This window comes from Phalacrocorax aristotelis, chromosome 9 (assembly GCF_949628215.1).
Source record: "Phalacrocorax aristotelis chromosome 9, bGulAri2.1, whole genome shotgun sequence".
In the NCBI taxonomy this organism is placed as follows: Eukaryota; Metazoa; Chordata; class Aves; order Suliformes; family Phalacrocoracidae; genus Phalacrocorax; species Phalacrocorax aristotelis.
The window spans coordinates 8,466,533-8,489,083 of record NC_134284.1 but is presented as its reverse complement, the minus strand read 5'-3'; the positions used below and the strand labels follow the sequence as shown (position 1 = coordinate 8,489,083).

Here is a 22,551-nt window from a genome sequence, read left to right as displayed (position 1 = left end):
TTGCCTTAGGAACTCCCCGAGAGGGTGAGGGGATGATAACAGCAGTGGTCTCATGGACTGGTGGAACTGAAAGAACTTGTTCTCACTCCTGATTTTGCTACTAGTTTATTTTGGACCTCAGTACAAGCCACATTGCCTCTGTCTGGTCTGCATGATGTCAAGTACACAGTGGGAGCGATCACGCTAACTTGCACTCTGTAAACAACTTTAAAACTGTGGGTGAAAAGAACTAAAACATTAATTTATCCAGTGACCCATGCAGAACTGGAGAAGCTGTAATTTTGTATCCAAGGAGAAACTTCTGGGATTATACATACACGTCTCCCTCTCCAGGGTCACCCTCAAGTTAAACGCTGTCTCCTATTAGCAGCATTGCCAGGCAGCTATTTTTCTCATAAAAAGCACTGTAGAAATTGAATGTTTCACGGAAGTACCAGTGTAAATATTCATAAATATAAATATATACATAAACGTACACACGTTTCCCTAAGGGGTCTATATCAACTCTACCACTGCAAGATCAAGCATTTTATTTTCTGAGTCTTATTATGCTAAATTTGACACACTAGTAATTTTTTTTTTTCCCAGATAAACATTAAAAATCCCTCGCAAATTACTATAGGTGCTCCAAAGCTCTGTGTACGCGATACCAAATCCCGCCCCTCCCTTTTTCTTTTATTTCCCCCCAGCAGCAGCAGCAGCAGCAGCTGCTAGGGCCTCCCTCCAGCTCCCTGGAGCACTAGGTGGTGCTGCAGCACAGTCGCCATCAAAATCCGCCTGGTGCAAAGTAAAGCTTATCTGAAATGTCTCATTACTTATTTTTAACACTAAAGTTACTAAACATTATTACTGAAGACTATTGCACAGAGGCTCTGGGTTTTCATGTTGGTCGTCTTTTTTTTAATTTATTTTTATTTTAAACAGAAGTTCCAGCTTTCTAGGACCTTATATTTAGCATCGTTTTCTCGCAAAAGCTTTATGAATAGAAATAAGAACAAAAAGAAAATGGACATAAGAAATTCAATTAATTACATAACAAAGATAATATTTTTGAAAATTAGAATTTATCTCCTTTTACTCCTTATACAGTTAACCAAGAAGATAAATTACAAAGATTTTCCTGCATAGTACATTATACAAAACTTGTACCTTGTGAAAGTAATTTCTCTAATAGGGATACAATGCAATAATGACATTTTAGTCCTTTATGAAAACAACTCAACAAGGTACAACATTATAAATATGTTGTTTGCATGCTAAAAAGTAACTCAAATGTGGTATTAAACTCCACATTTGAGTGGTTCCATACAGGTCAAGGACTTCCCAGGAGCATAACGTTGTCATCATGCACATTTGCAAAACTACGTCCTACATGTACGTTAGTTCTCTGGCTTTCTGTATATTACTAAATGCAGAGGTTTTGACTTTCTGTAGCTTTTTAAATTTTGGATAATTTTGGCCTCGGTAAGTAGACATCTATGCACTGGGTACTTTCCCAATTGCATCTGGTTCTGCAAAAGGGTAAAGTCTGCTTGCCTGGAACAGTTTGATGAAGTGAGGCTTCAAAGTAGACTTGAAGCATTTAATTATTGCAGTTTAATTGAGAATTCTTGGAAATTCTTGCAGATGTCTGATTTATAGTGCCTTCTCAATTGCCATTTTTCACTACCAAAATTAAGTTACCTCCTTTCTGTAAATGCTAATAGCTGTATTTCTTATTCAAGGCAAGATTATTCAAACAGCAAGGCAACAAAAACAGTATCCATTTAATTATAACAACTAAATCTTGGTCTTTAATAAGGGAGCATGCAAGACTAAGCGTAAAACCTCCATTAAAGTCATCAAGATCAGACTCTAGTAATGCAGGACCATGTGTGAACACACAGAGCCTGCTGTTGACTAGCTAATTTGCTGCAGGAACAAGCCACAACCATATTAGAAACTCTTTGAAGCAGAAGCAAGTCATACACCCTAAGAAGCTATGCATTCATTGTTCTGAGCATACTAGAAAATGTATTACAGTTTTAAACTGAACTTTCTCTTTACTCTTCTATGGTCATAGAAATACAAAAAGCCAGACTTAAAACAAAAAAAGGCGCTAAAATAAGGCCCATCTGTAGAGAACAGCATTGTCCTCTACTTCCCTCCTCCATTTCTAACACAGAAAGTATTTCTTAAACATGTGCTCTGGCAGGCTCCTGCCCTCCCCACAGAACATGGCATTGGTCCAGGTTAAGAAAGAAAGTACAGCTTTTTGAAGAAGCAATTCAGCATGGTAGCAGATGACTCTGCAATGTGCGTTGATGAAGGACAAACAGGAAGAACACAATGAAAAAGGACAAGAATCAGATGGGATTGTGAGAGAAAGAACCTGAAAAGAGCAGAAAGGAAAGGAAAAAAGAGGGAAGAGACTGCAAAATAAAGCTAGCAACCAATAGCTAGACACTGATTTGCAACCTAACAAAATAAAACTCCTGAGCTGGTCCACACTTACAAACGTATGCTTCTTCATCAGTTTGTAATATCCCTATATAATGTGGGTTTTTCCTTGTAGTTTTTCAAGCAACATCTGTAATAACTTACAGGTGTGGCCCGGTCATTCTGATTTGCTATAATTTTCAGATCTCCTATATAAGACAATACAGTAGCAAAGAAAATCCAGCTAACAATTTAGAACTGGTGCAAAATTAACAAATCAGTCTGGAATACTGTAACTACAAAACAGAGAATGGTGGTTTAAATGGCAGTGGAGATCACCATGAAGTTTTTGCCCCTCACAAGCGTAGTTTGATGCAGTATTTATTCATTCCTGAACATTAAAAAATAGAAAAAGAAAATGGGGTAGACATTGAGAAAGTGATATGCTAAGTATTTTATTCATAATTAGGATCAAGAGAGAATCTGGAACAGATTTGAGTCAGGGAAACTACGCTTGCAGATCTCAACTGAAAATCAAAAGCATATAATTTAAATTTTAATGTTGTAAAAAAGGGAGTTTTCAGCATTCCTTATTTATTCTACCTGACATTTGAAAGAAATACAGCATTGTCAGTATTTTGTGTTTCTTTGAAAGAAAACAATGCTATTCATAACCAGAGATGCTCTTCTTGTAAAGGAAAGAGCCTGGCTTCCTTCCCATGTACACTTCTCCTATTTACTTTTGCCTTAATCTCTCATACTGAACTGCTGGCATATATTCATTCATAAACAATGTGGATACTTAAACTACTCTTTGAAGAGGTGGTTATATTTGTGTGCATCATATGGGAGAATCTGCATGAGGTTACACACATTTACAGGTAATGCACTGCATAACTTTTGCTATTTTAATCCAATGTATCAAAATTATCCATGACAAGTTAAGATGCTAACCCCATGTGAAAAACAGGTAAAGAAGGGATATCTGTACCTGATAATGGACAAACAAATGTGTAACACACTGTCCTATCTTCACAGTTAAACTAGGCATCTGAACTTTTAGGAAGTCCCTATAAACATGGTATGAAAGATGACCAGATGACCTCAGCAAAGAAAACATAGGCTAGCTTAAATGGTACCACATCTATACAAATCCTACTCTATTGTCCTTGGAAATATCCCTCTTTCTTTTATTTTATCATGAGTCTTATGATACCTCATAATATTCTTAGATGTCCAGATTGTGAAATTCATTTATTACCCCAAAATCCTGATTTAATTAAAAGGTTTCTAAGCCTTGCTTGCTTCTTAAAAATATAACCTCAAAAGAACAGCTGAAGAACAAATAAGAATATTCAGTTTAGTATTTCAGCTCTTTTAGAGCATAGTTGGCTAACAATTTTGCAGACTTCCATTTGATAATTTTGTCTTCTAGCTGCTGGGCAGTGCTGCAATGTAGTGACAAATTCCAGCCATACCTTTCAAACAAGCTGACTGAGTGGTGTAAAAACCATTTTACTCATCCCACACAGCTCAATAGCTTTAAAAATTCAGTTCTGCTTCTATTATTCTGGGGGTCATTTGGATACTTTGCCATATCCAAAAGTACAGATACTTCACACCGTTTACAATATAGCATTGCTCCTCGAGTACAATTTCTGCTTCCCAAGGACATTAGCAATATTCTGTCATGTCAGAAGTTTTTATTCTGTCAATGTACTAAATAGACACATAGACATAGAGTAGCCCTCAATAACTGTGAAGAACAAGGTTAACGGAAATCACAGAGATCTTACACACACACTAATTGAATTATGTCTACAGTGAATTGTAGTATAGTAGCTCAAATATTTTAGGGCAGATAATGCAGAAAAATCTTGGATAAAGAACAGAAATGCATGAGGAATAAACGGATATACATTTACTAAGGTGGTAGGGGCACTAAATTTATTTTATGGTATTACAAATATGATATATGCACATATACGCCCCTATATGTATATATGTCAGCTATTAAAACCAATATAGTTCAGAATGTCAGAACACAATCACGTTGGAAATGCACATATAAAATCATCTCTTGCCTATACATTACCACATAAATTATGATTAACTATACAGATCCTATTCTGCAGAAATGTTACTTGCTTTCTCAACTTTTGAACATCTGTATAATTTGTGATCAGAAGCAAATGTACTAATCAGAACACAAAAAGATGCACCAAAAGATAAGATATATATTGTAACTTGTTTCAAGTCCCTCTTGAAGTACGTAAGGGCAGGTACAGTTGCAGGGCCCACTAAGGACAATAAAAGCAATTTAGTTCACTGAAATTTATGAAATACATTTTCTCAGGTAATGCAGATTATGAAAAGTAAGTACACTGCTCAATGGGAAAGAGAAATTGCAATATATTGCTAGATTCAGTAGATTTTATATTTTGTGAGAACTTATGAAAGCTCTGTCAGAATTTTGGAGTGCTACAATTTCTAACGCAGTGATGCTTTATGCCTTCTAAATTCCATGTGTTTTCAAAAAAGAAATTGAAACTATTCCAAAAAAAGAAGAGCTCCATCTTTTGAAATGCAAGGCCTAGAATCATAACCGACTCCACAAAAACTATTATCTTCCTCAGGGGAATCATTTACAGGGAGATAGAGAGCATTCATAGAGCTTTAACAGACGGAACCAGTAAGTATTAATTCTCATTTTCCTCCCTTTTTCTGCACAGCCCATTGTCAATGGTTCGGCTCCTGTTCAAAGAGAAAGCTTGTTCATCTGTCTCTGATTCTGTACAGTGTCACTAGAAACAGTTACATGGAGCACGTTAAAATCTTCAGATCAAATCTTTTGGATGTATGTATGTATTACTGCTAATGATTCTTTACACACAACTCAAGGAGGCATAAGACAATCCAAGAAAAAAAAAAAGTCTAGTGTGTATTTATAACCTTTTTTGAAGAACACGACATCATTACACCTACAATGTCAGTCAGACATTAATCTTGACCTAGGCTCCTGCCCAGACTTGCCACCCAGCTGTATTTGCTAGATGCAAACAATGAGGCCAAGCTCCAGAGCAATCCTCAAGAAAAGCTTAGGGTCCAGCATGGTTCCCAGACTGCGCCAAGACAACAGATCAGGCTCGGGCAAGGTCATATGAACTTCATCCCAATCCTCCAGAAAATATCACACGCAACTCAGTCACAGGATGGGTACTATGCATAGGGCAACATTCCAATTAGAAGTATAAACATAGCTATACAGACATGTCATTGCGTTCTCCACAGGAAAATACACAACACCCTTTTGCTGTGCTTGCTTGCTTGTTAGTTGTGAGATTTCAATTGATTTGTGAAGGAATTGCATCAATTCACAGAAGGCTTTTTAATGGTTAACTATACAGAAGGGGATTTCATACTGAGGAAGAATCCTTATAGTTTGAGAGGCAAATATCCAAGGATATGTTAAAATCATAAACTTGTGGAACTTGTCCTTACTAAAATGCAAGTGTGATGTGTTACTGAAATATTCATGTTGCATTTCTGGCATTCAGACAGCAATCATCCTATAACCTGAATTTTTTTTCTATCAGCTCTCTCATAATAAAAACCCATCAGGAAATTTTAACAATAATGAAGCAAACTGAAAATTCCTTACATTTTGTACAATTTTCTGTGCCTGTTCTTTGACTGCTCCCTTATGCCATATAACAGTTTTTAGATATCTATTATAAGTGACATGTAATTATAAATTGAAAAAGCAAACAACCCTGCCAGTATAATGACTAATAATATGTCCACAAAGCCCATTGAAATATGCAAAGCAAGGAAACACCTGTAAACATAGTAGTTCAAAATGCGGATCAGACCTACATGACTGTTATAAAGCATAATAATACCCTACCTTCTAAACCACACAGACTCAGACAAATCCTCAAGAAAAAAACATCATCAGGAGGATTTATCTGGCACCGCTATTTGTGTGTATGCTTTTGTTTATACACACACACATATATTTACATATATATGTTTATATTTATAAAATAAATTCTTTCAACCAAGTTACAGCTCCCATAATAAAAATTTCCATTGGCATCCGTACTTTCAAATAAAAATAATTATATTGTGTCAATGACCTTTAATTTTAAAAGTTGGCATTACTAAATCATACTCATACCATTGAAATAGGTTTTCCCCCCCAGCAAATCTGGATATCAGTAGGGGTTATCATCATCACATATACAAAACAACAAAATACATTCCCCTCAGCAAATATTTTGGTAAATTAATTTGCACCATGACTTAACATACATGTCTTCATCTTACTGAAAAGTATATATATCATTACATCATTATATCCAGTAAACATCTGTGTTTGAGTCAGATTAGGATACAGACTAAAGAAGACTGTAATAGGTAACATCTGTGCTGAAATTTGATATTTACTTTTATATTTCTCCAGAGACCACTGGTAGAGTACATTAGCTCATTTTCTAAAGCCTGCACTAGCATATTGTAATGTAGGAGCAATGTAAAGTGAGAAGAGGGAGAAATATTCATTATATTTGGTCAAAGTGCACTTACATGCATTCATGTATTGTTGAGGTCTAAACCAGAACTTCTGGAATAAGTATGTATTTCAAAAGTGTAGATATCCAAATGACAGTAAGATTTTGCAGAGTCTTTATTTTAGAACTAGATGAAGAAACTGAGACTGGTTATAACACCCACTTTTCCTTTTCACAGGCAAATGTTCACCTTTCTTCTCCTGAGTCTCCTGACTGCTGAATAATCCAAGTGTCTATTTTAGGACACCCTTAAGACCTCCATAGCATTGCAGATGCTACTGTACATCCCCCTGAATTACACATCACCCTTCTCTGTCCAAATACATTGCTCAGAAACTAATGAATGCATCTCTACCCTTGTAAGAGCAGCACTCCATTGGAGGGAATGTCACAGGTTGAAGTATTTTTGCTCAGTGTATCCTTACTGGCTTGCTTTGAAGAAAGTCAAGCTAAATTAAGAAGCTTTTCAGATTGTACCTTTGCAATAAAGGAGAGCTTAGATGCTCCACAATTCCACTGTTCACAATTCCTTTCCAAATGCCATGCATATGGACTCATGCAAATGAGTCAATTAGGTAACCTATGCCTAGGGGTTTTGTGGTTTTTTTTTTTTTTTTTTCCTTTTCTTTTTAAAAAATCTCTTTTGCCCAAGACCAGAAGGGATACCAGCACTGGTGTATTCTACCACTCCAAGGAATATTCAAGCCCCTTTGTCACAAGAGCAGTAATTCCAGTCACTTCCGTTGGTATCCTTTCCCTGCTTCTCTAGAAAGAGTCCAAGTTTAAAAAAGGTCCAGCACACTGTCTGCAACTTTTATTGTTTATTCATTTATCCTGATAAATTATGCAAGCCAGATCCCCCATTATCACTGGAGTTACCAGTTAAGTCCTTTCCAGCTCCCAGCTACTTTCATTCCCTTGATACATAGATAACAGCAGACTAACCAAGTACTCAATTTTCTACTCAGAAATGATACCACAACAGATAGGATTTTCTTATTTTTTTCTCCATTTTTCTTCTTTTATTAACTTTAATTTCTTTCTTTCTCTTACTATACTCTAAGCAGCAAACTTCCATCTTAATTTGATCCCTCAAATAATAACGAGCTTTCTTTAGAAGGGAACTTAATCTCCAGTAAAGTATGTATGCTCTTTCTGTGTTCATACTATGTCTCATATGGACGCAAGCAGACAATCAGAGGACAGTGGGTTTGTATAAATATGGGCTATTTCAATAGACGTATTTACTAAATTCTAACAGGAGAAAGAAAATCAGTTTAACTTCATTGTTACTGAACAACACCAGCAGGAGAGTGGAAAAGTTTTTTCTATTGGGCTGAATGGCACAGTTTAAGTCCACCTAATTTTTAAAAAGTAGTGTGTTAACCTGCCATTATTTGCCTTTTAAAAATAAATAAATAATTAATGTGCATTAGCTAAGCATTAAAGGTATAAAATTTCATTTCAAAATTGCAGTATTATCTACAAATACACTGGATCGTAATTTAAAATCAGATTACAAATGTTGGTGTTTAATGTTTCTTTTTCTAAGGTTACTGTTGAAAAACAGATTGCCTGACTATAAATAAACCAACATAGTCAGTAACAGGTACTTGAAGTTAAAAACATGTAAGAGCCTACATAGGCTTAACAGATAATCAGTATAAAATATCTGGAACACCAAAAATGGTTTCAGCATTAACAATAATATATAACTAGCAGTAATCCAGTGCATTCATGTATTTATTGCAAAATGTAATAAGCAATCAGAACAGTACTTTCTTTTCAATTGGGAACTTAAGATTGGGCCTTCAGGAATGCATTTGTAACAGACTTTAATGACCAGAGCAGAATAAACATTAGGACAGAAGGTAGGCAACAACGCAGTCCTGAATCATATGCTCAGTTGCTCTTTAGCTTGTAGATATCTAAATACCACAGGTATACCTCTGTTGCTCATTCAGTTAAAAGTATCCAGCTGCCTAAAATTTTCTTTTTCTGAGCTCAGACCAGTCCTGGCAGGTCTGAGCAACTTTGCGCTTAATTTCTAAACCTAATTAGTACCTAGAAAATTGACATTGACTCGATCGTCATTTTCATTCTTGAAGGTACTGACCTGGTAGGTGAGCGAACAGCATGCCTAATGCCTCCAGGACTGCACTCTACGTAGAATAGAGCATTAGCCTCCATTTATGTCTGATAAAGTATAGCCAAGGGATTAGGACTATTTTTGAGGGATGTGGAAAAAGTGAGTTTTCTCCCCTCAGGCAGAAGATAATTTAGCCTAAAAGGTACAAAACCAAGATGACTTTTATAGGTGTGGTGTTACTGTAGTAAAACATGTTAAGATGTGGTAAAGAAGCCACGTCTTTTTCCTTAAAAAGATCAATCTGAGCAAGACTGTAGAATTGCCATACAAGTTGGAAGGCTTCTAAACAATGTGATTGTTTGACCAAATACAGTTTTAGAGACACAGATTTACTTCTGATACTCCACATTTTCTATTCTGACGTTTTTATGAAACAGGAATATGCTCAGGGCACAGAGGAAGATTTAAAAATTTAAAAAATGTAGGCACACTCAAGCATTCAGAAAATAAGAAAAGCTAATAAACCCACCTGTTTGATGTTCAAGCCTGGACTGTAAGTAAAGGGTAGCCTTTGCAAAACCCAATTTCGGAACAGACAATCTGAATTTACCAGCTTTTACACTCAGCTGTGCTTTTAAATGCTGTGATTCCACCAAGGTGTTCAGAGGTGAACTAAATAAGACTACAAGTTCTTAACCAACCAAGTGCTTCCTTTAAATCATATATGAAATCTTGTGTTTACAAAGCATAGAAATAATACATGTAGCAGATATGTTCTGCCAATATATAGACATATCAAGCTATCATTATGGATAATTATAGATATATATTATTATATATCATCTGCTCCTGTAGAGTTACTTATGAGTGCCTGACATTTTTGGAGTGCATAATATAGTTGGTCTGAAAAATAAATCAAATGTATAGATCCTAAAAACAGTTTAAAAAAATATCCATAAATAATCTGGTTTTCTCCAAATAAATTCTATTACCCATTGGTTAAATGCTAGGTGAATTAAGGCACATAAAGTTGCCCCACTAAGATTGTTGGGATGTGTGCACAATGAATTTAGCATTTGACTAGAGCCTTATCTAGAATGTGCTCTTAACCCTAACCCTTCCCCTTCAAAAAAAGCATTGCACCTATAGCAGTGTAATATAAACATATTTTACATGTTTATATAACTGTATTCCACTGGCAATGTTCTATACAGATGAATATTTATTATCTAGTCTTTCACCATACTTCCATAAGTAAACTTGGTTTTGATTTGCAGCCAGTCAGGTAGCATATTTTTGCCTATGTTGTATTAAGCCATCTGGCTAAAAAAAGAACAAGAAAGAAAAAGTCACATCTGCAGTTACTTAGATTGTACAGAGACTGTCAAATCTCTGGAATCACTATGCGTAAAAAGCAGTGCAATACATGATATGTTTATAGTCAAATTACTGTTTGTTTGGTGCTCAAGTGCTTCACAAACATGACCTGTCATCAGGTGAGATTTTGAGTTGGATTTGGAAAGAATAAAAAAAGGAAAAGAGCAAAGTGATTTTGTATATATTTTCCTTGAAATAATTAATCTAACACAGAAATATCCCATATGTTACACAGAGAAAGATCTGAAGTTTTCTTACCAAATTTGCAGGAAAGAAATCCTGATACTCAGAACTGTGGGTCGGCAATACAGCTGCAGCTAGTATTTTCTTTTTTACATCTGAAGTTAATAAAGAGTTTGAAGATTCAGAATAATTTTTTAATTGATTTAAATCTGCAGTGTACACCAAAACCTCAACTATTTCAAGAAAAGGCTCTTTAAAGAAATTCTTCAGTAAATTTGTTTTTGATTATGCTTGTTGATAGCATGGAGAATATTTCCCCTCCGCCTCAGCGTTCAACTGAAGTATTTGAGCTCTTTCAAACTAAACTTTTCAGATTAATTTTCTGTCCTTTAGCTATAGACAATCTAAAATAGCGCTCAAAAACTGAAAATCACATTTCAGAGTAGGGATCGCGTATTGCATGGGTAACTCTTAATTGTTCATTTTTGTTAACTGAATTACATTCCAATTATGTTTAAACTAATTTTACTTCATTTGCAACTTAATGTGACTTCTTAGTATAGGATTGTTAATAGTGCCAAAATCAAATAATTGGCATATTACTGGCTCTCAACTTATCGGCTAGACCTGAGACTCTCTGCAAATAACAACAGTTCCACAAAGTTATGTGCAACAACTTGTTGATCCTTAGAACTAAATAAAATAGTATGTTTTTATGTTGAGTTATATATGGCTTAAGTATGGCGCTTATATAGCTTAAGTAGGAACTATAGGTCATAGTTTATAATCAAACTTCTACTTTATAAAAGACACTTATACTAACACCCACACATGGAAGGTATAAAACTATTTCTCAGAGAACTTTGTTTCATGAAGCGTAACTGTTAGACACACCCAGAAGTCTTCTCAGAAATATCCCCATGAATTTAAGAGTCATTATTTCCCTTCACCTCCTTTTGAATAACGTCTCTTATAAATTTGAATAGCAACCTTTCACTTGAAGTATCAGGATCATATCTTGCCTGCAAGCAACACAGCTGAACAAAGTTGCAGTCAACCTCTCCAGTTAAGGTTTTATTTTCAGATGTTGAGTCCAACAGTTATCTCCTGTGGCAAACTTCTGTCAAGATACAGCAGTCCACACATTATTTCCATTAGGAAATGGATTCATCTATCTAATCATCTATACACCCTTCTGTAAAGACTGTCACTAACATTTTCTGTGATTGTTTGTAAATATCAATTATGTTATGGTAACATGATGATGCTTTATTCTTCTCCAAGTTCTCTTATAATACACAGTTGTCTGTACAGCCCAGAGATTCAGGCTCTAGGAAAACTTCATTTGTGCACTTAGTTAAAGGTGGCTTATATAGCACAGGTGGAAAGCTGTAGAACTGCAGAAGCAGCGTATGTTGTTACAAGCCTCAGAATAATAGAGCCGTTGAGAGTCATCAAATTAAGGGTGAGAAGAAAGAATAGCCCTGTTTCTAATGTTACAGAAAGACATGGTAGATAATGTACTTCAGCAATGCTGCTAGCAATGAATAAGTCCTTTTACAGATTATGATGAAGACAGTTCTGAGCTCCAAATTACATGAACTTACTAAAGTTATCTTCCAGACTCAGCCATCATTAAGTGATTTATTTTAACATCTGAAAAAGAAAAGATTGATTTTTGCTCTCAAAAGGAACTGATATAGGAAAAAAAAAAGTTGAAAAGTACTCAGAAAAGTAACTTGGTCCAGCCTTCAGTATTTATTCAATAAAACCAGCAATATTTCTTATTATTTATTCAATAAAAGCCTAGTGAATTCAAGAGGAGGGGATGAGAGAGAATTACACCTACAGTAATCTGGTTTTACATTTTCTCAAAATGCTTGTAATGGAATGAAAAAAGGAATAACCTGTATCTAATTGCAAACATATTAGAAACTAATAGCCTTTAATATTGTGCTTTGATAATTCCCTACACTATTCTCTTATCCAGGATTCAAATACAAGGAGAAAAGCAACTAAAAATTTCTTTGGCCCTCCCCAAAAAGTGGAAACAGAGATAGAAAAAGGGTAATGGTTACGTGATCCTTGACCTCTACCCAAAGTTCATTAAAATCTTGTAGGAGTCACGGGGAAAGATGAAAGATCCAGTCAAGAGATGTTTAAGGCTGACCCAGGTATCCTGCAAAAAGATGACTGAAGCCTCTCTACTCGGAAAGAGAGAAAAGATTGATGGTTTGCAAAGATCCAAAGAGATTATCATAGCATCAAATATGTTTGTTTCTATGTCAATATACAATATACAATTCAGCCATTTAAGTCACAAGGCGGTGGTGGAGTGCCCTACTCCACAATAAGTTAGAAGTTAACAGACATCTAAAATACAGAAGATTATACTAGATCATCCAGAATGAGAGTTTTTTCAAAAAGACAGAAAGCAGTAAACACTAGACCCTTCCCTGAGAGGGTTAAGGGATATAAAGAAAAGCAGAAGAATGGGAGTTGAATCCAAGATGGACCTCAGGAGGATTCCAAGAAAGAATTTGCTGTAAAAGCAATCATATTTTATTCAGACTAAAAAAGCTAAATGGATCATGAAAGCGTCTCAGCAGGTTAACACAATACAAGGACAGAGAGAGCACTTTTAGCTTTGCTGGTAGTAAAACCATAACTTTTCATCCCTTTTACAAATATTTGCAATTGGTAACAGCTACACTGAATGTGTCAGAGATATGTAAATGTATCTTAGCTCATCTCGAGGTAAGAGTGATGACCAGATAAATGACTAATATAAGACATTCCGGACCCTGGAGAGTTACGATTCATGCATCTAGTTTACTGAAGCACTCATGTGAAGCTGAGCTTTCCAGGAAATTTCCCAAGGGACAACATAAGACCAGCCTCCCACTCATGCTGCATGGCTAGTTCTGAGAAAGGGCATTGCAGAAGTGAGAGAAACAAGTATTTTCAAAGGATCAGTGGTGGCTAGTAAAGCCCTAAGTCATGTAACATGAAAAGAGACTGCCAGCAAACAACAAAATCCCCAGGGAACAAGCCACAGAAAAGAAACAATGCTCTTGATTACAGAAAGAGCAGAAGCACAGACAGAACTGCAATAGGAATACAGAACAAATATTTATAAGAGGTGATCTGTTTGCTGAGCAATTTTTCCAAGGAATAAGATAAAAAGTCTGTCATGGCCTAGATCCTCAAACCAGCCCTATCACCATGAGCCAACTGAGAGCCAGGGGAAGGAAATCAACTTTAAGCATCCAAAATGAATAGAAAGCTGCCTGAAAATGGAATTGGATCTCTCCTGGCTGAGGAAATCTTTAATTTTCTTGCAGTTTGTTTGTTTGCCTTACTGCTACATTTGTGGTTTAAAAACTATATTCAGAAACTATTATGTTATGGACTTTTATCCTGCGTCTGTATCATTCATTTTTGTCATTATGATTTGGACAAAGGAGTAGAGAAAAGGCTTCTTAAATCTGCAGATGACAATATCTGTGCTTGGGGGAGATACATCAAACATATCAGAAGACACATTTGGAACTGAAAAAGTCATGGAGACACTTGAGAAATGGGATATTAAAAAAAAAGTTCAAAACCTACATGTAAAATTTCACAGAAAAAATGGATGAGAGAGGTGAAAAAACCATAGTGCAGCAAAAGGGTTTGGGAGTATACAGTGAATCACAAGCTAAACATAAATTAACCATCTCCTGCTGTTGCAAAAAAAAAAAAAAAGAAAAAGAAAATACTGAACTGCTCTGTGTTGTTTGAAAGTCATGTGAAATACATTCTCCAGTCTTCTGGCAATGGTGAAGCTTCATTTTAAGCCCTGTGTCAAGTCTGGGCACAACAATTCCAGAAGGACCCAGATCAGTTGGAGGGAGCTGCCCAAGAAGAATTACCAGAGCACAGAACAAATTTTAAAAGAGCATCTGTATGAGGCTATGCCGGGTTTGGTTTTCTTTTTGCTTAGCTGATTTTCATTAAGTTACATAATGCAAGGGGATACAAGGATAAACATATATCTAAAATATATCTAAAGTCTGAATAAAAGCATTTCCACAACACTTGTTTTTACATTCTTATTTCTTTTTTGTCTGTATACAGGTTTAAAGATAAGCAGGTTACAGAAGTTCTGTATTCCTAATGTGTTTGTTAAGACTTTGCTGCATTTTTTACTATGATTACAGATCTTTCTGAAAGCCTTTCCTTTTTGTTACTTTGTTAAAAAAAATAAAAATATATCAAATATTTAGAAAATATCTTTAAATACAAGTCATTATCATGAACACACACACAGATACATACATGTATAAACACATAGAAAAAGAGCAGTTCCCTGTGAGTTCAGGGTCTGTATATAGAATATTTGACAGCCTCAATGGCAGGCTGCCCCAAGGCTGACAGGCCAGATAATTGCAGATAATTGAGATTCCTTCATGTTATTCTTTTGTCCTTTTTTACAGTTGCATTAACCAGATCTCTTCCTAGTCCCAAACAATCCCTAGGTGCTACAGCAATTGCTTAAGTGGAAAAAACCATTAGGAAAGTATTTTATGAACTAGTGTTGACTCTTGCAACTTCACAAATAAACTCGAAAAAGGAGGAAACCATAAGGAATGTTATTCATTCACTGACCTCTATTTGGAAATAAAACAATTTGGTGGACATGTGAGGGTGGGTTATACGTACAGAATATTCTCATTTGGTAAGCAGGCACAAATCAGTTCTGCTTATGCTCTGACCCCGCCCAAAGCCGTGTGCAAATATCACCCACAAGCTCCACAGCTCTTTAGTTTCAGCTCAGCATTGCACTAATATGGCCACAAGCAATTCCAGATCAGACCTGGCACCTAGTCCAGCAAGATTTGTTATATCTGCCTGCAGAAATACCTTTTAGGTGTATTTGCTAAAAATCTACTGCACGTTGTGGACGTAATCCTCTCTCTCATCAAACTCTGGCAATGTCTATCCCAATTTTTTCAGAAAAATGGCGGGACCATAAAAAACTCAAGATCAGCTCACTATTTGTTCAGGACTGATTACAGTACAGTTGCTCCATGGCTAGCACTAGTACACAGAGTTGTTTTTTAAGACAGCCTACAGCTCCAGTCCTAAAATAAACACAAATAAAATACCATTGCGCTGAGTATGAAGGAAGACTATGTTCACATAAACAGGCCTCAGAATGCAGCTCTGAAGACAGCTCAGTCTGAAGAGATAGTATTTGCCTGCTATTTTTGGAGGTTGTTTGCTGCCTTCAAAAGCACGCTTCATCTGCTGCAGCAAACCAAGCCATGCAAATGAACATACACTTACAGTCCCAGACACTATTTATGTGAATTTCACCTTTAATTTCCTTAATATCTTTAAAGATTCAACACTGAAATTTAAATCTGGGACCAAGACAGAGATAATTGTTTAAAGATGCTTGTGTTCAGTTGTCAGGTTGGGTTAAGGGAGATTGTTGCCCTTTTAGTTTCGACAAAGTCTTGCTAATGCATTTTCTTGCTGCAGGGGGAAGGTTGATTTACTGGCTGTGACTGTTTGAAAGCTATCAATACATATTTCAAGTCTCAGATCTGAGAAAGAATTCTACACATTTACCATTTTGTATGTAGTCCCACCTGAGTTCAAGCTTTGACATAACTATTACGTGACTGGAAGGCCAGACATTAAACCACCGTTCTATCCTACTGACTCTGAAACTTGCTTAGTTTTCAAATGAGTGGCCATGCCTATTGGAACACAAATTTGGGAGTTTTAGGTGCTGAAGCTCGTTAAAATCAATGGGAATATTTCTGGTCACTTCTGAGATGTCCAGTCAGGTTACTGTTAGTGTTGTATTAACTGCTCTTGGAGTGTGAACATGTTCAATAATATGGTTATGAATGTTGACTTAAGTGATAAGTAAATAATGTTGCAAAAAAAATCTGAGAAAGATACAGTTTCCATTATCTCCCTGAAAAGGATTTATTCCGTTTTTAACACAGGCTGTCAGGTAATGCTACAGCAGCTATGAAAAGCCCTTTTGTTTACTTTACTGGTAGCAGAGTTGAGCGACGCACCTTCACTGAAAAGTGTGCAGTATAAAATTCATCCTACCTTCAGCTGTACTAGATGCACATCCACATGCTTGCTATCCGAGTCCTGCTGGACAGAGTAGGTCAGATCCCTGACTCTTTCAGATGTCATCCGAAGCCATGTCTCAATTTCTGGCAAGTGGAGAACAATCTTCCAATCAGCCCCAGTGTGTAGAGGAGGTGGCTTTTCATACTGCTGGCCAGAATCAAGCTCCTTCATGACATCCTCTTCTCCATCTCGTTCCACTGTAGGAGTCATGTTTATAAGCATGGGAGATGCATCAGATGGCATGGGATCCAGTTCTTGTGTTCTCATGGGAGAAAGCGCTACGTCCATGGCTAACATGGGAAAGTCTAAACCATAATTCTTTCCAAAATAGCTGCAAAGATAAAAAGAAAAGAGACTGCTGTTATGAGGGCAGATTTTGCAACAAAAACATTCACAAGGAGTAAATGGCAATGTCTGAGAGGTGTCGTACTTCTAAACAAACTCTTTGCCATGCAAACCTACACTAGGAGTTCAAGAACAAATAGATTTTTCAAATTAACTTTGCTGATTTGAACAGACAAGTGTTGTTTGAGAAATAACAAATACTGCATTTCTCTCATTGTAGACAATCACCTTGGAAGTGACAGTTTTCACTGATTAAAAATATTTTCTTATTTTCTACAACTGCAACATAAATAAACTAAGCATTGGCAAAGCTAACAGAACTTTACTCAACTCCATGAGTTAATGTAGGACCGGTATTTGTTAACCAGCATGTACTAGAACCTATTCCTTGGCCTGAAATTTATGACTAAATACAAAATATCTCAAGTTTTATTCAAATTTCCCAAATGTCCACGAGAATACTGATCATGTACAGAAAAAATTTTGAAGGCAAATTTGAAGCACCCATTGAGGACGCTTGGTTGATCTATCGTAGGCAGATTTTAGTTTTGAAGTTTTAATTCTTGTAGGGTGGTTAGATTAAGAACTGTTCCAATAAGCAACAACTCTATCAAAACTTATAGGTAAGAATTCAAAATGTCAAAATATGTACCAAAAATTAAAACATCGTTTTACAAGAGTGTCTTTATTAAAGCCCAAAAGCTGTGTCATCAACATCCACTTACAAGGTTCACTGCAAAATGTAAATAAGTAAAACGTTTTACTTTGTAGCTCTTTCTTCGTCCACTCTAGCTGTATGTAATACAGAAGGCTGCCATAAACCCTGTGCCCAAGAAAAAAAATACTTAACGGGGTGAAAACTTTCATTCAGCAGGAGATGTATTTTCTACCTAATTTGGGAGACTCAAATTTGACACATGCTTGCTTTTGACATAGAACTTCATTAATCTTATACCAGCAATACTTTGCCACCCTAAGCTATACTCAGTAAGTCAACATTAAGAGAATTAGGATGATTAGGTGCCTTTAAAGCAGTTTTTCCTTTGTTTTAACCAATGCATATTAGAAATACTTCAACTTCATTTTAATAACTTTTGCTTCTATTCCTTTTCCATAGTGCTACAACTGCAAATAAGTCAGTTATGCGGCTATTAATCTGGGCAAGATTCCAAGTTTTTACAGGTTGACTCTTTTTTCTGTGAGGACTGCATTTTAGCTTTTAGCATAACAGCTATAAGATTACAGAAAAAGAAACCAGTGCCTTTCACTATTAAATCAACTACGCTGTCACTACTGAGTTATATTTTTAAATATTTCAGGTGGAGTCTCAGCATCCAAAGACTACTCCTGCAGGCAACGAGAGTACCAAAGAAGTATTCAAACACCAGTCTATTTATCATAGCCATAGTCATAAGGACAAAAAAATTACATTTAATGTTAATTTGATTTTATTTCCTATTTGCCACTACTTAGTAAATTATGCTTTGCACATCTATCACCCCAACAAAACAGCATTTAGAACTGATATTAAGCTAGTAAATATTAATTTGGCATTTTGGAACAAAACTTTCTATCAGTGCAATCAATGAAAGGGAATGAAAGAAGATTCCAATCATTCTCAGTGCCTGATGTACAATTTCCTACTCTTTTAGTCTGATTCTTGAAGACTTCAGAATTAAATGATGTGATTTTAAAAGCTCTGCAGCAAGACTGTATGAAATTAACGTTTTGGGATTCTGAGTATTTTTCAAGTCCATCTCTCTCACCCTGTTGCCATACATACTCAAAATACATGGTTAGACGAATCACTCAATTTGAAAATATTTTCATCTTAAACACTGCTGCTCATAGCCCCAGTTTTAAAGCATATAAATCAACTGTTCTAACAGCCAAAACTATATTACTTCTAGCACATTCTTTACATCGTTTCCTCCTGAAAATTAAATTTTAGTGAAGTGCATGTTTATTGTTAACAAATTAAACATGCCTACCAGCAAAAGAGTTAGTCCTGAATCACTAAATGATACAGAAACCCAGGAAGTACAGCACTTGCTTAGTAGCTTTTCCACAAAAAAGCTGGCACTCTGCAAGAGTTTTTCAACATGACTCAGCTCTGGTAAGGACGTTAAAGCAATTAGCAAGCAGAAATTAAGACATGCTCCTGCAGAAGCAAACAAAAGCTAGTCCATGCTGCATGCAGAGCATAGCTCTAGCTTTGATACACTGAGTTTGCAATTAGCAATCATTAGGAACCTGCTGACCTGTTTTTTGTTACGGTGTGCTTGACTCTATATACTGGCTCTCCAGCATTACAGCTAATGCCTCCTTAATCCTAGTTGCTCTTAAAGTCAAGTCCTTTGAATCCTTTTCTTTCTGCCAGATCACAACAAGTTGCAACACTTCAAGTAAGAATATGTGGAGAAACTTTAAAATAGATCATTCTTTTCACATGCTGAAGAAAAAATTCCTACAAAGGTAATAAAACACACTGTGGATACTAATTAGCAAGGTCTGGGAAAGCTTTAAAAAGCCCACAAATGCTTGAAAGGAGAAACTGTTGCAGCTAGAAAGGACTGAATCTGCACATTAGGACACAGATTCATTAAGGTGTTCCTTGGCAGAAAAAAAAGGCATCACCAAGTACGCTGCGAGAAAGGAAAACTGAAAGGTTGTCCTGCACTCTTCGAGAAAACTGGCACTGAAGCGGCGCGTTCACAGGGGTGCTCCTAAAATCACTGGCGAAACCGTAAGCTCCACCCCCCTACACGTCCCCCAGCTCCTCCACAACCGTAGCGAAGCAGCATAATTCCCCTGTCACGCCTGCACTGAGCTATGAAATGCGCTGGTAAGGCACGTCAAGAGCAAGCTTCAGTCACCTTCATGCATTGGATATGAAAGGAAAATAGGAAAATCCCTGCCACAGAGGTGTTTTTACAAAGTTCTAATGTTGAAATACTAAATAGCAAACAACGAGGCCCAGCAACAACAGCAAACCTCTCAGACATATCGCAATTTAGGGGCTATAAAACATGCCAAAATACTTTTGATCAGAAGTAGGTTCTGCTTTCTGGATTACTGACCACATGCAAGTTAGACTTCCATATTTCTAACTAGGTCAGCAGCCTTGCAGAGGACTGCATTCATAAAGTTTTGTTAAGACCCCAGCTACTGAAGATGACTAAATTAGCTGCTCTCTACCCCATTCTTGTATAGACACTTACATCTCTTGTCCTCTAGCTATACCCTTTCCCCTCCAATATTTAGGATATTACTTGTATACCAAAACATGAAAGGCGGAAACAGCAAGATGGGGCATGGAAGTCCTTCAGCAGTTCCAGTATTTGCATAATGTACCATCAGTGACATATGATAACTTTCAGCGAAACCAATTTTAATTTGAAATCTGAAAAAGTGTATTTAAGAACAGTATTCCATATCCCAAGCTGTTTTCTAATGGATTAAAACATTTTCTAAAAAAACTATATGAATGGATGGTCAAGTTAAACAATACTTTGGGGTCATGTATTGGGGTGTTTGATAGTTTACGTGACTGATTTTAAATGCTGGCCTTAGAGGTTGTTATATTTCTGGAGTATTTTTTTTTCCCCAGATTTTGTGAGATGTACAGATAGTGAATTGTAAACCACTATAATAAGTGTTAGAACACATTAAATCTGAATACATATTTTAGACTTGCTCTTTATACACTAATATGCAAAAATAATTTTTGAAAAGAGGTAAAGAAGTGATTAATTTCCTTCTAAGCAGGACCTCTATCACCGCTAAAGCTCTTTATAAACATGAAAAGCTAAGCTTAGTCTTGTTTTCTACATCACAAGGTCCTGTTAGCATCAATGACAGTTTTAGGTGGGCAAATAATGCTACATCAGACTCTAGCATTCCTCTGAACCAAATCCTTTCTGTACCTGGAATAGCTGTATAAGCTAGATGATTTTAAATTTGCAGGTGAGCAGCTGAAAACATATTTTCAAATGTCCTGATCAATAAAAAGTTCATCTCTCAGCATTTTCAGGACACAGCCTTATCAGAGAGAGATTTATGATGCCATTATTTAAAAAAAATGCTCCTCAAATTATTTGTTTCTGTCGCTTCTGAAGCTAGAGTTTCAGTCTGCTGAAAGACACATTTATGAGGTACACAACATAGCTACAAGCTCATACTCTTTCTGGTAGGAATAAAAAAAAATAAAAGAACCAAAAGTATTTCTTCCTTGTGTTAGTTCTTTATATACAGTTCTATATTTTCATGGGTACTGGTATAAAAGGTGAGAGATCCTGTGTAAGCACATGCACACATATGCTTTCTATCTTCATCTTTAGTAAGTGCATTATGCCTAACAGATGGCTGATTACCTTTCACTAATCACATAGGCAATCTCACTTCCCCCTGGTTTTCCACTCAGATGCTAACGCTTTTTATGCAAAACATAGGGTGTGTGTGTCAACCATAATATAGTTTATCAATCACCACAGCCTTGAAAGACTTCTCTCACTCATTCTGCTCCCCAATTATTCACATTTTCCTTGTTTATAAAGCGCAGGCCATATTCACTCTGCCAGCTATCAGATCATCCACATTTTCCTCCAACAGCAGTTGGTTCCTGTCAAACAAAGATTCGTTAAGCATTTTAAGCCATACAGCAGTCCAAGCACTGATCAGTGGTGCAGGCACTGGGACGAGTGAATGTTAATAAGCTCTAATTTTTCTTACTGTCACGTATTGTTAAAATCAGACCTATGCACTACACAGCCACCTGTCTGTCAAGTAAACAATTAATTTAATTCTCAAAAATGGCCCAAAAAAACCCAGAGAAAGTCCATCATTAAATAATTATGTCTGCTTGCTGACTTTGGAATCTAATGGTATAAATTTTAACATCAGATTTAATGAGCTCATTGATGTTGAGTTTTCTTAAATAGATACAGTCAAAATTAATCTCTCACACAGCCAAGTTATATTTCCATTTCTTTTCCATTTCAACAGTATCAGGAATTCTCTGCTAAGTTATAGGCTCATTACATCTTTCCTTGAAAATGTAATCTACTGTATCTACTGCAAAAATAAACTATGCCAGTACACCAAAAAGAGAAATACATCATGTCAGTAACTACATATAGAGCAACCTGAATTTAATATCACATTAACACTATCCATGCTACACTGATTGACTCTATTACAGATCTCCTACATGACTTAAGACATACAACAATGTCAAAAAGCTTTCAAAGAGCTGAATTCTAAGAGAGCCAATTCAGTTTTTTCTCTTTATATCACTCCCTGTGAATACATTTTAAAAACTGTCCCCTTTACAATTATCCTACTATTACACCTAAAAGTCTGAACAAATTGGACAGGAAGGGGGGAAAGATTTATTTTAGCACTGTTGGGCTTCCTATTTGATGT

General features: G+C 36.1%; 1 protein-coding gene across 3 annotated transcripts in view; it reads right to left on the bottom strand.

Moving 5' to 3' along the window:
* The window catches only part of AKAP6 (A-kinase anchoring protein 6), a 237,120-nt gene extending 217,333 nt beyond the window's left edge, over nt 1–19,787 (bottom strand). For 2 of the 3 annotated variants that reach the window (XM_075103330.1, XM_075103331.1), the window contains exons 1-2: nt 19,389–19,786; nt 16,756–17,113 (exon numbers count right to left, since the gene is read on the bottom strand). In XM_075103330.1, coding sequence (XP_074959431.1) covers nt 16,756–17,079 — 324 coding nt within the window. In that variant the 5' untranslated portion in view covers nt 17,080–17,113; nt 19,389–19,786. Of the gene's footprint in view, nt 1–16,755; nt 17,114–19,388 lie in introns of all 3 variants that reach the window. The other variant, XM_075103332.1, reaches the window with a different exon arrangement.
* Nucleotides 19,788–22,551: the final 2,764 nt, after the last annotated feature.